Source organism: Plectropomus leopardus, chromosome 14 (assembly GCF_026936395.1).
Source record: "Plectropomus leopardus strain MGB_pleo_1.0 chromosome 14, ASM2693639v1, whole genome shotgun sequence".
NCBI lineage: Eukaryota > Metazoa > Chordata > Actinopteri > Perciformes > Serranidae > Plectropomus > Plectropomus leopardus.
Genome location: NC_142189.1, coordinates 6,199,203 through 6,215,361, shown reverse-complemented (window position 1 = coordinate 6,215,361; position 16,159 = coordinate 6,199,203). Strand labels below are relative to the sequence as shown.

Here is a 16,159-nt window from a genome sequence, read left to right as displayed (position 1 = left end):
CTTTAAAAGGAATTTTAAGCTTATTCTTCTGTTGTATGTCAATTTGAAAAGTGAAATGATTCACCAGAAAATAAAAAGAAAATGAACTGTGGGATAGAACAAGAAGTTTTACACTCTGAAAGTGGAAATATGCTTTTGTGCATGCTGAATTTCACAGCTGGCATGTGTCGATCTCTGTTCTTTTGCCTCATCGTCCAGTAATGTCATATCAGTCTCTGAGCAAGAGACCAACAGAGGACACACTGTCCAGCTTGGTCCAAAAGGTCAAGAGGCAGAATTTTCTTTTTTTTTTTCTTTTTGCATTTTGTATGCATCAAAAAGCATGAAACTAAAACTAGAAGCATTTCATATGGATGAAGTTAAATTTCACCCCTTATTGTTTTGAGAGAGTTTAAAAATAAAATCTTTTCAAATGATACAGTAAATTAAAAATTCAACACATTGGCATTACAAGCATTAGTAAAATTTTAAAGGTATTTGCACTGTGCTTGGGTGTTTTAATTTTTTGCTGCTTTATATTTTATCTGCTTCTTTTTAGGGTAAAATATTACACTTCTTCCGACAGCAGTATTTACTAGTTACTCAAGACTTTACTGTATTTACATAATATAAGTTAAAAAATATGATTAAATTATATTAAAGATAGCTCCACCTTGAAGAGACATACCACTAGAATATTACTGATACTCCAATACTTCAGAACATTAGTATCAATGATTTAAATATATATTAAGCACAATTTTCCCCCAAAAAATCACAATCATCACACACAACCCACTAGAAGTGTCTGATGGTGTATTTTCTGAGTTGAGGATGTTTATGGGTGTTTGTCCCTACAACACTCAGATGAAGTCGAGGTTTATAAAAAGGTAGACAAGCAGCAAAGACGTGCCAGACTGTAAGCAGCAGGCATCCAAGAAACAAAGTGCTGCAAAAACGTAAATATATTAAGGCAAAAAGCTAAACGAGAGTGAATGGCATTTACTTTCACTGGCGAATGTGTTTACAACAAGTAACCAACAATCCTGCACAGTATACGTTTATACGTAACATAACAGTAACAAGGACATTCTTTCATAATAATAAGTGGTTTTACTTTTGATACTTTAAATGTATTTTACAAATTGTACATATATAATAATAGTTAAGAAAATGACGTGAAATAGTTCTTGAGGCTATAAGCTGTGCAGCTTGAATCAAGAAAACCAACTAGCCTAGAATTTTTTACAGCTTCAGTACTTCTTTTTATTTTTTCCCTCTGGATTCATTGCTTACGTCAACATAAAAACACTTTGGCTCAAACTTTCACTTAATCAATAAGACTCTTTGTGTCAAGTGCAGTTGTGATTCTGGGAAGCGTTTCTTGGCTAAAATGCAATTGTTTCTGGTCTATTAGACAAATGGTTTCAAACCGGAGGTCAGATCCCAAGATAAATAAGAGGGGCTGGTGAATTACACCATGATTAAAAGGATAGGAAAGAACGAGGAAAAAGCAACATATTTCTGCTACACAAAGGTATATTTATTCTTTCAGACTTTTTATCTTTGTATTTTCATGTGAATTACTGGACAATTTTAATTTATTAGAACTCACTCTAAAATGAATCCAATAAAAAAATTAGTTTTTGGTGGTAAGTGCGAGGTAAAGTTTCTATATTGTATCTGTGCAACAACAACGAAACAGCATCTCCCTGAACCACACAGCGTAAAGTATTGGATAAAAGAGATAATAAAATAGGAATGAATAAAACAGCTACTGAGAATAAAATAATTATGAAGGCAGTCAACCTGTATTCAGAAAGTAAAATAGAGAGAAATACTTTTTGGGAATAAATAAATATTAAAAAATCTGCATTTTCCAGCATTATTCAGAGTAATTCTCGGGGGTTATATATTGCAGTAGAGGGGAGGTGGGGGCTGGGGCAGGATGGGCGTGGGCTGAGGAGTTTTGTTTTAACAGCCTGATTGCTTCAGGGAAAATATCTATAATAAATCTATGCTGTCTGGGAGAGCTCAGAGCTGCTGCTGGTGTGCTCGCCGCTGTCTTGTTCACACCATCTTATTAACAAGCAACTGGTCAGAAGAAGCTTCGAGTTATAGAGTCAAATTAGGGTCAGTGAAGACAGAGAAAGAGGAGAGAGGACTGTCATACAGGCAGTGATGATAAATTATTGGTTATCCATTAAATCTAACTGAATAAATTTAGCACAATTACACAATTACTCCCAATGGTCTAAAGCAGTGATGCTCAACTTACGGCCCGCGGGCCAAATCTGGCCTCCGATAGCGTGCCAAGGGCCCCCACAACCATTTTCTGATTCACAACAAAAATAAAGTTTTTCACACTGAGAATTGTTTTTGTACATGTAGTATACATAACGTGCCAGAGTGCACAAAACAGCATCAAAATTGAGCTTGTTTATCACAAAAAGTGACAGTGGAGGAGTCCCCACACCCCCAGCAGAGGTCCTAGCTAAATCCCTAATGTCCTGAAATCCAAGAAATGTCCTAAAATCCTAGAAAAGTTCTCAAACCATTGAAACATCCTAAAATCCTTGAAATGTCCTGAAATCCAAGAAATGTCCTCAAACCTAGAAATGTCTTAAAGTTGTAGCAATATCCTAAAATCCTACAAACATCCTAAAATCCTCAAGGTATCCTAAAATCTTAGAAATGTCTCCAAAATCCTAGAATCTCCCGAATTTCTGGAGAAGTCCTAAAATCCAAGAAATGTCCTAAAATCCTAGAAATGTCCTAAAATCCTAGAAACGTTCATAAATCCAAGAAATGTCCTTAAAGTCCTGGGAAATGGCCTTAAATCCAATACACATCCTTAAATCCTAGAAATCTCCCTAACTTCTAGAAAAGTCCTAAAATCCTAGAAATGTACTAAATTCATAGAAACGTCCTAAAATCAAGAAATGTCCTAAATTTGTAGAAACATCCTAAAATCCTAGAAATGACCTAAAATCCTAAAAACGTTTATAAAACCAAGAAAGGTCCTTAAATCATGCAATTGGCCCCTGACCTTTCATTTTGTAGAAAATGGCCCCCAAGCAAAGCAAGTTGAGCATCCCTGATGTAAAGAAACGTAATGACTTCTTCGAAGGCATCAAATGTCGCCCTAATCAGGAGGGAGTGCATACGACGAGGCTGTACCTTTCACTGAATTTAAATCTCTAATCCCCAAACATCTGCGAGTGGAGAGCTCATTACTGATATTTAATTTCTAATTAAATTCAAGCGATTTAATTTGCAGCTCTAAATTAACAAATGAAAAGTATCATTATGTTGCATGAAAGAACATAATTTAGATGGCGATCCTTCATCAGTATTCCTGCTCTCGGGGGCCTTTGCTGAACTCAGGACCGAGGTCTCAGGCAGGCTAATGAATCCAGGACCGGGTGCAGCCGGGCCGAGGAGCTGGTGGATTATCACTGAGCCCGCCGCTCTCATGAATGCCAGACTGAGAGATTGTAATGCAAGCTGGATGAGTCAGAGCCGCCCAGAGCCAGAGATGAGTGTACGGAAACACAAACACCATGTGCACACACTCACGATGTGTAGAGTCCTCTGAATAAAACATTGAGGGTTTTTTTGTACAGTAGAGATTTCAGAATATATTGAGTTTTGTTGCATGCAGAGTTTTTGAATGAGGGTTTAAGTTTGGGTTATTGTCTGGTGTACTTTCTGAACACACAGCAGACTTTTGTCCTTGAGCAAAGAGCATATACATTATTTATTGTTCTTTTAAAGGAAAAGTTCGATATTTGGGGAGATATAGATTTAGAAGTTTATTAGCATGTTGGTCTCTAGGTGAATTTTGCTACTCTTCAGTTTACTGCACGGTGCACCACTTAGGTCTGGTAAGAGCTAGCTAGCTGCAGGAGTAGCTCATTTGATGGTTGCCGTTAGTAACGCCGTCTCATCCGGTCTCCCCCAGCTTGCCTCGGGAGGAAGCAGCTCAATTTTGAGCCGTAAAACCCCTAAAACATCGTTAATGGTATCACTGTTAGCTCTGTTACCACTGTTGGCAGTTTCCACATGTTAATGTAGCTGTAATAAAAGATAAATCAAGACATTTTCATCAAAAAATGATAAAAATTAACTATCTCTAAATGGACAGTGCTTTAAATGTGACACTAAAGCTCACTGAGACAGTGAAGCACCAGACTTTTTTTATTACGATCCGATAACTGATACGATCCGTTATCAGTTAATAGTGTCAGCCCATCCAAACTGACATCCCCAGTTTGTACTTTAAATATGAGATTAGGAAACTGCTTCTCTACAGAGTTAACAAAATAGGACTATCAGCACATTACTTGTACATTCTCGTATTTATACGCAAACTGTGACAAAAGCGTAAAACCAGCAATTTCTGACAAGATGTCGTTCATCACACAATCCTGTAAAACTGCAAAGTTTTGTTAAGAGTAAACAACTGAGATACAAGGGTTTTTTTTAACTCAAGAAAACCTGCTAAACAATGTGATAGACTCTTTTCCCAGTGCCAGTAGATGAGTGTGTCTGTCTGTTTTTCTCTGGCGTGTTACATTTAACAACAGTAGAAAGCAGTATGGAGGCCAGTGAAAATGCCATAGTGGTTACTTCTCTTCTGCACGTCACTTAAACAATCATGCTTTCAAACTCAGTGCCAAATAATGTGAATCCTTTTCTGCACTGACAGGACTGGACAAGCAAAAGTAGATAAGAGAGCTGAATGTTTAAATACTCGCACAGAGAGTTTTATGAATAAATATTGCAGTGGATTTAGGGAGTTGAGGCAGATGCAGCACTTCCTCTAAACTAAGAGAGTGGATGAAGAAACGAGGCGAGTGTCAGACTTTAGAGGCAGTGCACATGAAAGGAGAAGTGATTACTGAGAAAAACCTGAAATGAAACAGCTCCTGCTGCAGAGTCAGTGAGGATGTTTGCCTGTGAAGGGGGATGGCAGAGGATTTGGGGGAGCAGCTGTGCTGGTTGGAGCCCAGTCGCAGTTTAGTCATGTCAGGGGAGGAAAGAGGCAGCCAGCAAACAGCCTATTACTCATTAGTGATAGATGGAGGTTTCCACAGCTACATCTCTCTTTATCACAACAGCAGACATTTGTGTCTCGGTGAGTGCACACGCTCATCTCTGCAGACGCTGGTATCTCTAAATCATGTATCTGCATGCTGTGTGCATTTTGTTTGTGTGACTTTGGGAAATTGATACTGAAAAGTAGACAGAAACTGTCAGGGGCTCAATTTTTTTTTTTCCAGATTTTTTTTGGCTTTTGCCTTCATTGGGATGATATGAGGCCAGAAATGAACCTGGTGGGGACTAATTTCTGATTCATTCATAGGTTTATACATATATGTTAATACCTCCAAGTGTCCCTTAGGTTTAGTGTCTGTATTTATATTTGAGTAATTGTATCCCTGTAGTTAGTGGGGGGTTAGTTTGGTTTTTGACAAGTATCTTTGTCTTTTACTTTTTAAAATAATATTTCCAAATGCATGAATGGACACCTGATATATTTTTGAAACTAAAATTGCACTGTGATTTGAGCTTCTGTAATTGAAAACAAATTGTTGCAAAAAAAAGAAACAGTGGGGGCTCATAGCGAACGTGCCCTTCAAGGTTCACATGAAAATACCAATAAAATTTTAAAAAATGATGGAAGACAAAAAATCCCCCTGATAATGAAAAGCGGCTGGTTTTGCATTTTATCTGTGTCACATTTTGCACTGTGAGACACTGATGCGTGAATGTGATTGTAGACTCCCTGGTGGGCTGCATGATTAAATTTGTAGGATGTGGTGAAAAAGGAAAAATCTTTTCACTGCGTAAAAAAAAAAAAAAAGACTGGTTTTGATTGGAAATGAAAGCAGCACCCAGCCCTGAAGCAGGAGGATGTCACCAACACAAACCACAACAGCAAAACACAAAACAGAGCAGCTAACTCAGTAAAGCACTCCAGAGTCGAGTGGGAAACAAATCGGCTGGGAAAATGGCACCGTTCTGCTTCCAGCCGTGGTACAGTGGAGTGTGATTTCTGGTGTAATATGACTTCAATCTCAGCTGAACAAATTGAGTGTTTGTTTAACAATAAGCAGTGCCAACGGATTACATCACAGCCAATAAAATGTACCATGAAAAGGAGCAAAAATCCCCTCCAGCTTTACATCACAGGGTAACTGTTCCACCTCCGAAATGTGTGTGTGTGTGACTACGTGTGTGTGAGTGTGAGCTGCATGTATTAAGTGACTAATTGCAGAGTGTGAATGACGGCAGCCTGCGGGTCTGTACCTCCTTGACTCTCTGGATCATCGGCTGCAGCCAATCAGTGTTGACCTCGCAGTGGCTGTCCAGGAAGGTCAAGATGGAGGCCGAGGCCGTGTTGGCTCCTCGCACACGTGATCGGATCAGACCTGCGGAGAGAGGACAGGGAAGGAATGACACTGAAGCCTGAAACCAGTCAAATGCTGCTTCACTGCAAGAGGAGATGTCGACTTTTCTGATGGCTCGAGGCTGTTGGCACATTGTGAGGCACTTTATAAAAGGTGCACTCCACTGATTTAACACGTCAGAGTCAATTTACGTGTCGCAATGACGACTCCTTTGCCGCTCTACGTCTTCTGTGGCTCTGTGGGAGCTCTATCAAGTTTAAGGAAATTAGTGAATTGTTGCATTATTAATGTAAGCCCCTCAGCTTTGAAACAACCTGCCTGAGGAGATAAAGCTGCAGAATCAGTGACTTCTTTTAAATCACTTCTTAAAACCCATTTTCATAGACTTCCTTTTATGTGATGTTGTCTTTTTATTTTTATTTTTTTCATTTTACCTTTTTAACTTATGTTTTATTTATTTCATTTCCTTTAATTTGTGGTTTTATTGCTTTTATTGCTTCTGTTGTTTTTGGTCTATTTCTATGTATTATTTTATATTGACATTTTATGTCTTGCATCTTGCATTGGTTTTAATTTTATCCACAAATGAACAATTGAAATGAGGTATTCTTACTGTTTAAGATAATACAAGAAAACCAAAATAAATATATTTGGAGGGACGCCATTTAAACGGCATAAACAGCACAGCGGGCTTTAAATGTGTTTATCAGTGTCAATTTTCCTTTTTAAGGTTTGAACAATTTAAGGATGGTTACTCATTAAATAATTGTTTTTTTAATTTAGGAGTTAATCATCTGTGTTTCTGGAGATATTTACATTTGTGTATTTAAAGCAGCTGCAGCATAAAAAGCCTTTTTAAATGAAAGCAGTTAATTGGATTAGTCTATCTTGTATTTTTGCTCTACTGACCACTTTGAATTACTTGTGAAAAGAAAAGTGTAAATTTGAAGCTGAGAGGTAAATCTATTTTAAAGGACACCAAGTTAAGAACAGCTTTGCTACAGGCAGGGCAGGAACAGCGGTAAAGGTGTCTTTCTTAATCAAAATGTGTCTGCAGTCACAGTAATTTGCATTTTACAGGGGCAAGTGTGAAAAAGGTTAATCGTCTTTTTCTGCAGCATCTCAAGCTAATTAAAGAGATGCAAATCAACATCTGAAGAGTTTTGTTTCGAAGTTAAAGATCATTAAAAGTAACAGAAACTTGTGAAAGTGTTTGTAAAGATAACTGTGTGTCTTTAAAGAGCACAAAAAGCATCCTTGAAGTCTAACTTTCAGGTAATTATTTGTACCTGTTATGTTTGTTAAACCTTTTCCCATCACAAACAGCTTGAAGTATCAGCAGGGATGAAAAAAAAAAAAGATTTCTTTGTGCGATATGAGTCATAGGAAAGATGTGATTATTTTCTACATCATTTTTAAAGGCTGTTATGCCTCAAACAACCTTAAACAATGAGTTCATACAGTACAGAGCTGAACAGACCGAACAGGATTTAACAGAAACTGTTGTGAAGTGGCGTGACTCACTGCTGTTGCTGCAGTTTGTGATTTCAGTGTTTATACAAACACAAAAAGGCTTGATAAATAATCAGTACAGTACAATGAAAACCATCCTCCTTAAACTCAGTGTGCCCTATTCTAAATCTTTACTCAAAGCATGAGACTTGCAACCTTCAGTATATTTGTTATTGTCAATAAATCCAATTAAGGACCAAAACCAACATCTGCTGCTCAGTATTTTCTGTTTCTTCTCCGAGACTCTCAGCTTAAAGCACATTGGTTCCAACTGAAGACTTAAATCTTTAAAAGCAGGTCAGGAAAACACATTTTTATTTTTAGAAGAGGCTCAGTATTTCCTCACACAATGGGACACTGTATTTTTTGACAAATGCCACCCAGTTCAAACGCTATCACACAAGGCATGAGTAGAGGTTATCAGCATTAAAGATATTGGTAAGAAGGCTCCTGCTACACCGACTGGTATGTTAAAAATGCTGTTATCAGCTACTGGTCGCAGCTGCTTTTAATGTTGTTTCCCAAAAATTGGTGTTTTTTAGCAACCTGTAGCTGCTTTTCAAGTGGCCTTTCCAGCCATGTTTATGCCCTCAAACATGGGTGTTTTTTAAGAGTCATCGCTATGTTTCCACCAGTGTTTCCAGCTGGGTTTCCACCGCCAACCGTGGGTGGCAATTGACGGAGCCATTGCTGTGTTTTCAGCAGCATTTCTGCCCCCAAACACGGGTGTTTTTTTAGTATGTGGTCACTGTGTTTCCAGCTGCATTTCCAGCTGTTTCCACTTGCAGTTTTGTACCCAAACTTAGGTATTATTTTATGTAGTTGTTGCTGTGTTTTTGGCACTATTTCTACGGCCAAACATGGGTGTTTTTTAGCAACCTGTAACTAATTTTCCGGTGGCATTTCCAGCTATGGCCATGTTTCTGCCCAAAAATTAGGGTGTTTATTTGAGGAGTTGGCGCTGCACTTACAGCCGTCTGCCTGCCTCCAAACTTGGGTGTTATTTGACTGAGTCGTTGCTGAGTTTTCAGCATTTCTACGCCCAAACATGGTTGTTTTTTTACTGTGTCATCATGCATTTTCAGCAGTGTTTCAGTGTGAAATGTGGGTGTTTTTTTACAGAATCTTCGCTGTGTTTTTGGCTGCATATTCTTAGCCAAACAGGTGTTTTTTAGCAACCTGTCACTGTTTACAGTGGTGTTTCTGTGCCCACACGTGAGCCACTATACGTGTGCTTTAAGCCTAACCATGACCAACTGGTTTTTGTGGCTAAACATAATTACATGTTAACTACAGTGTTACCAAATATTTCAAATATAACAACAAAAGCCTGCCTCCTCAGGTAACTGTGGGTACATTTAACGATCAGTAGTGATGACTTCAGGCAGCAGTTTGAAGGAGGAGGAGAAAAGGAAAAAGGTCGATGATGCCCTGAATGTGTGAGATCATAGAGAGCTGCGTAAAGTGGGAATAAAATCTTAAAATCAATTCTAAAAGTAACAAGAGCAGTTCTTTTGTATGTGTGTTAATGCAATCTCTGTATTTCTTGGGTCATCCAGTTTAAAACACTCGTGATTACTGTATATATTTCACCTTACAACTGCTAACAAAGAGATCTAAAACATTCTGACATAATGACGTGAATTTGGAGACAACTTTAAAGTAAACCTGAGCTCACTCCGACTCTTGCACCTCGGAGGCCAGTTGGGAACCGCTGGCCTGAATTCATTGTGCTTATGTTTTGTCAGCATGTGGCTCGTAAGCCCAAACAAAGTCTTCAGTCTGCGGAGCGAGCAGCAACACAGGCAGCAACCTCAGTAAGAGGGATTATGATTGAGACATCCAAGCCAATCAGCAACGCTCGTTCTCTTGGCTTTTCCTCTGGCTGAACTTTCCTGTGTTGTGGTTTGAGGATTTAATCTAATTCAAGGATTAATTTAATTCAATTCAGATGAAATGATGTGGGTGATGAAATAAACAATGCTTTCATGTTTTTCCTACAGTCTTTTGGGATGAAACTGAGAAAATGTTGTCAGGTTGATATCCAGGTGGATTTTTTCATGTCAGGTTCGTGCACCTGTCCACAGGAGGCGACAGGTGCACAAAGGTAATTTTGTCTCTTCAGTGCTGATAAAAGCTCTGATACTAAGTTTTGTTTTTATTACTGTCTGTTTTAGACTCATCTTGTGTGAACAGCTTATAGCTTCTTTATATTTATACAATTATTTTCTTTCTGATCCTGTCTCTTCTTTATTCTTATTCAGCATACAGAATTTATTACAAAATTACTATAAATTTTAAGCACTTGTTTTTTTCTAACTTAAAAAAAAAATCCAGGTAATATTTTTGTACTTTTCACTGATTTCTTGCTAACTTTTGGTTCATTTGTTCTTTGGCTGCTCTGCCTTCTTTCCATGTTTCTGAAAGAAAATGAGCCATTTTGCTGACGTTTCAAAGGGTTGAATTAGTCATTATTTTTTATTACTTTCCTCCTCAGTTCTAATGCATGTCATTGCTTTCAGTGAAGCAGTTTGCCTCTGTGTTTAAAACGTACTGTACTACAGTAATAAACTTGCCCTTTTGCCCTTAATTTCCTTATGTTGGACCACCTAAAGCACCTTTAAGCCCAGTCTCTTTTCCATTAAGCCAATTTGTCTCCTCCCCCCCGACTCCCCCGGTGCGTCCACACTCACCCTCTCTCCTGCCGTTCCTCAGGCAGCGCACTTTGGGGATCTGAGAGAGCAGCTGGCAGTCCTCAGCTGGAAGAGGAGAGCAGAGGAGATGGAGATGTTATGGTGGAAGCAGAACACACACAGAGAAACCTCCCAATCATGTCACTCACAAATACACCACACGGCTGCACGTATGAGGATTTAGTGCACTTAAACACAGTCACGCAGGGAGATAGTTACACAGAAACGCACCCTCAGTAAAGGCCACTTACAGCACCGTATAATACGACCTAAACACATCACATTCAAGCACAACATCCATTAGAGCTCCATCTCAGTCCTGCAGATAATCAGAAACACATAAAGGCAAAAAGCAGTTCAGAGTGACTGAGTGCTCAAACAAAACAGCTTCATTTCACTGGATAATTAAATTCAAAATCCTTTTTCCATAAACAAATCCAGCCAGCAGCTCATTCCCATCGTCCACTCCCTTTTTCTACATGAGCAATCGCTCCAGCGCAGACCCTTTTGTTGATGTGTATGGATGGACATTATTACAAACAGCACACAAACGCAGGTACACACACACAAACACATCCTTGAGAGGATTAGTATTAGCTGCAGAGAGCGAGTGTGACCTTGCTGAGGGATTGTGGGTAGATCAAGCAGAGACCCCCCCCCCTCCCCGACAGCGATACGGCCGTATGCTGGCAGAAACAAGCATGACAAGTTGTAATCCTCCTTGATTAAATTTGCTGTGTTTACAAACCTGTTTGTTTGCATTTCAGCTGTTGTATCATAGGGGACGTGTGTGCGAGAGCAGGAGTGTATTAGTGCTTTAGTGGTGCTCATGAGGAAAGAGGAGACAGCTGGTGTGTGTGAGTGTGTGTGTGAGTGTGTGTGTTTGTGAGTGTGTGTGTGTAGTGAAGGGGAGGGGGGCTTAAAGCACTTGGGAAAGAAGAGCAGAAAGTCATAGATCACACCCACAGAGCAGATGTTGTGTACTTGTAGCCAGATTGTGTGTGTGTGTGTGTGTGTGTGTGTGTGTGTGTGTGTGTATTTGCATACATCACACAGTTACATGCATGCAACTGTACACCGTGTGCCACTTTTACATGAAATATGTTCATGCATATAAAATGAAGTATAATTTAAAATACCAGACTGCATATAAAAATTTACAAATTTAAGTTTTTTTGTTTTCTTATCAGTGTAAGCTTCTGATCTGTAATGCAGATCACAATGAAAAAAAAGCTTCTTCCAGCTGATGAAAATGACAAATTGGTGACATCAACAATTTAGCGATAACATGGTTTCCCACATATTCATTTTTTTAAAATATTCATTCATTTTGTGGCGGTCCGCCATGATGAAATCATCTGCAGCCATGTTTTTATTTTAAGTTACATTTAACCTTATGTTGCGCTTGATCTAAAAGTTTGCTTTCACTCGCAAACAGCTGCTCCTCCCATCTATCAATCTGATCGGCTATCTGATTGCGTCGACTGATCAGTTATCCACCCTGCAACTCAAAACTCAAGGAGAGAAAACAAGAAGAGGTTCACCTCCGCGGCGTTTACGGACCCAAAACAATAACTAATTTTAGAGAGGGGACACAGAATGATACACAAGGACACACAGACAAGGAAAAAGAATAAAACAAGTCAGCAGGTAACATCACATACGGATTATTTTTCTGAGGGAAACACTGAATAAACAAATGAAGTAATAAAAACATGAAAAAAGACAATTATTTGTGAATTTGGTAAGTTTAAAATGAGCTGCTGGAGTTTAACTGATCAAATTTGTGCCACAATGCGCATGATTTCCTGTCAGTACATCGATGTAAAGCAGTGGTTACCGACTCATCTGGCCGCAGGGTCAGGATTTTGTCTTAAATCATTAGTTCAAGGTCAACACATCAGATCAATTATCAAATATTCAGTTTTATTTTACAAAATGTAAACAGCACGTGGGCTTAGAATACACTAAAATAAACATTTTAAAAGAATGAAGGGCAATTACTTAAAACTCAAGTAAATAAATAGCACTGCCACCAAAAAAGTGCATATTGAAAATCGGTGAAATAAAAACACTGCAAAGAAACAGCTTGTTTATAGGCCAAATCATACCAAGAACAGGGCCATAACATAGCTGAACAGCAGAAAATGCCACTTTAAAATAAAAGCTCTGTACCAGAAATTACAAATAAAGAGTGTTTTTTACAAACTTGACAAGATCTAGAGTCACTTAAAGTCCTTTCAGAATGGACCTGTGACCCACTTTTGGACTGCGACCCACCAGTTGGGAACCACTGCTGTAAAGGTCATTCATTTTTTGTACACCAACTGCCAAAATAGAGCAAATTAACACCAGCACGTAGTGTTTGCTGGAGTGTATTCTTGTCTCGCTGTTATCTGAATCACATGCTGCCGTCTGGACTCACAGTAAAGATCACTGTCCTTAACTGAGGACACTGTCCTCATGATTAAGGCGAGCCTTAATAGGATTACACTCAGGCAGGACGAGCTTTCCCCCACCTCCTCCTCCAGCCGTCTGCCTGCAGGGTCACGTCGACTGACCCTTTAGGTCACACTCTCACTGCCCGACTTAAATACACCCATTTGTTCTATTTTCTGGCTTTTTATTGGTCTGAACATGCACGAACAGTCTTAAAAAGAAGACAACACACACTGATTTCAGTATTTCAACAGTCAAATGTACAGGATGTACTTTTTCAGCTTGAGCGTCTGTAATTGTTGCTCATACAAAAGGAGACTTGTATGCTGTCAAAAGCTGAAAGACGCTGAAACTGGGAAACACACTGGTGACTTGGTACATTACCAAGGTAACAGAAACAAGGACACTTGTGTTTAATTGTGTGTCTGCTCTGAAAGTACTGAATCATAACTTTAAGATTAATAATTTATGGTAAAAACAAGTCATTTAAAATCGGACTTTCACATTATTCATCAGGAATTAAATGTTGGAAATTTACATTTTTTATACAGCTGAGTGTGAAAATCCTAATCATTTTAACATGAAAACGTTCTCAAGCATACTGTATTTTATTTCTCAAATTATTTCAGGTATTTTTTCTTCATTTTGGTGGGATTTTCTGTAGCTTAATAAATATAATTCATTTAAGTCATGTGACTTAAAAATCCCTTTTAAGATGTTGGTTTTAAGAGTAATTTGTAAGTTATATGTCTAATTAATGGACTGTATGTAAAGAAACCAACAACCTAATTGCCAGAAAAATGTTAGCATCATTTGTTTCTGCCAACCATGGATATGTTACATTTGTGTTATTATGTGGCCAATATGTTGAAACTTCATGTTTCCACAACATTGTGGTTAACGTATGGTTAGGTTTAGGCACAAAAACACTTAATGATGGTTAGGAAAAGACCATATTTTGGCTTAAAATCCTTTTTGGGAGCTTAATCCTGACATGAAGAGCAGCGATGTCTCTGTAAAAAACAACTGCTTTTTGTGGCACCGTCTACACCGACGAGGCGCTACAAAACACTCACATTTAGAGCTCAAATAGCCGATGGAAACAATGACACACTAAAAAACAACTGTTTTTGCTGTTTGTCGGTCTCCAGCAGTAGTTTGGAGGTGACTTCTTTAGTTCTTGTTCATACTGAACTGAAGAAGCCGCTCGGATGAGAGGCGAAACATCCTCAAGAAACTTAGGAAGGTCTAGCTGCCTACGATACAGCACCTAGAGGTATAATGGCAACATTTTCTTTTGCCCACTGGACTTAAAAAAAGACAAAAGAAAAGAGAAAACACCCCGATGAAGGAAAAATAGTCGGCATGGTTTCGGGATGTAAAACTGGCAAACAGCTCTCCCCTCACTGCGTGTGCAGTCTCAATGAAAACACCATGTAATGACCGACCTCCTGCCTTCAAACCACAACTTAAACAGCAGTTTTATTTGACTTTTCTTAGCGGGTATTTCTAAAACATTAAATAAAACACAGCATTAGAAAGTGGCGACACGAGAAGGCCGCAGAGAACAGCTGAAGGAAACAGAGCAGTCGAAAAAAAAAAAAAAAAGTCAAAACTAAAAGCCACAAACTGGAACCAAAGTGTGTTTGAAACACTTACGTGTGATAGTGAATAATGAAAATTGACAACAGAGGACAAGAAACAGGCAGCCATGTTGGCTTTAACACCGTGATCCTGCCAGTTCAACGTGTGTGTGTGTGTGTGTGTGTGTGTGTGTGTGTGTGTGTGTGTGCAGGTAAACCGTCTGCAGCAGAGCGACATAAACAAGGCATTAGTGGGCTAATGGAGCTCTCACTGCTGAGACGCTGCTGTGAAGATGTCTGGCCAGCCCTGACACCTCTGAGTGTGTGTGTGCGTGCGCGTGTGTGTGCGTGTCATTTAGTGTGTGCGTGTCAGTGCCTGAGCACACAGTGAATGTAGGTCACTGTGCTGTTCCCACAGACTGAAGATGCATGTGGTGGTAATTACAGAAAGTGCTGTGGACAGTGTAAAGCATGAGCTCATGTAATTCTTCTGCCTAATGCTGACAAAGGGGAATAATTACTGAAAATGTGGTTATCCTCTAATTCCACCATCGTGGTTAGCTACATAAAAACACAACCCGCACATAATGGTGCCATTAACTTATCTGTTTTATAAATGTCAAGGTCAATTAGACCACTTATTCACTTTTTTTTACGTAAAAATAAGCAGTGTCTCATGGTGGCAGTAGCTCCGGCTCATTTCTGCTCTTGCTGTGTTGTTAGTGTGTTTTCATCCCTCAGCAGCATCACAGATCGGTTACGTAATGTGTGAGCGAATCCTCAGGAGGCTCTCACCTCCAGATTCAATCTCTGTGATATCAGACGTCAGTGTGACACATCTTCAAAGCTACCCTTGTCTCTTGATATTACCCTTCTCGCCCTACATCTTCCTACTTTTTGGGCCTCTCGTGCCAAAACATTCCTTTCATATTTGCATCACACATATTCAACGCAGGATGAAAAAGATCTTAACACCTGACACCGAGGGTGTTCGGCCAGGAGAGAGCTTTTCTTGTCATACTATATTTAGTCTTTGGGCACATCGAATTACTGTTTTCTTCCTAAAATATAATGAAATTATGGAAAAACTGGAATTACTGTCTTACTGTCTTCAGTTATTACTGATTGTATGCCTCCACACAGAAGTCACCAGTCCACGAACTTACAATCTAATAACTACGTCTGTGAAAACATGAATGTGACACAAACATCTTCCCCTCGGCAACATAGAAGATTACCACAGTTTCAATGTGGACACCCAAAATTAGTGTCAATAATTCAGTATCTGACCAAATGTCTCCCCTTCTGTTCCTGAGTTATGACGTTAGCCAGAAAAGTGTTTTTGCATAACGTTATGATGTCACAGTGAAGTTAACCTTCGACCTTTTTTAAAAAAGTGTCTGCACTTCATTATTTTATACTATTAAACATTTGGGTGAACTTTTGTCATAATTAGCGCATGAATTCTTGAGTTACGATCAAAAACATGCTTTGTGAGGTGACAGTGACCTTGATTTTTACCACTACTTTCTAATTC

At 39.0% G+C, this 16,159-nt stretch overlaps 1 protein-coding gene across 1 annotated transcript in view; it reads right to left on the bottom strand.

Annotated features, from left to right (window-relative positions):
- Positions 1–16,159, bottom strand: part of galnt16 (UDP-N-acetyl-alpha-D-galactosamine:polypeptide N-acetylgalactosaminyltransferase 16) — a 51,946-nt gene that overhangs the window by 19,123 nt on the left and 16,664 nt on the right. The window contains exons 5-6 of the mRNA XM_042501228.2: positions 10,601–10,666; positions 6,295–6,416 (exon numbers count right to left, since the gene is read on the bottom strand). Coding sequence (XP_042357162.1) covers positions 6,295–6,416; positions 10,601–10,666 — 188 coding nt within the window. The remainder of the gene's footprint in view (positions 1–6,294; positions 6,417–10,600; positions 10,667–16,159) is intronic.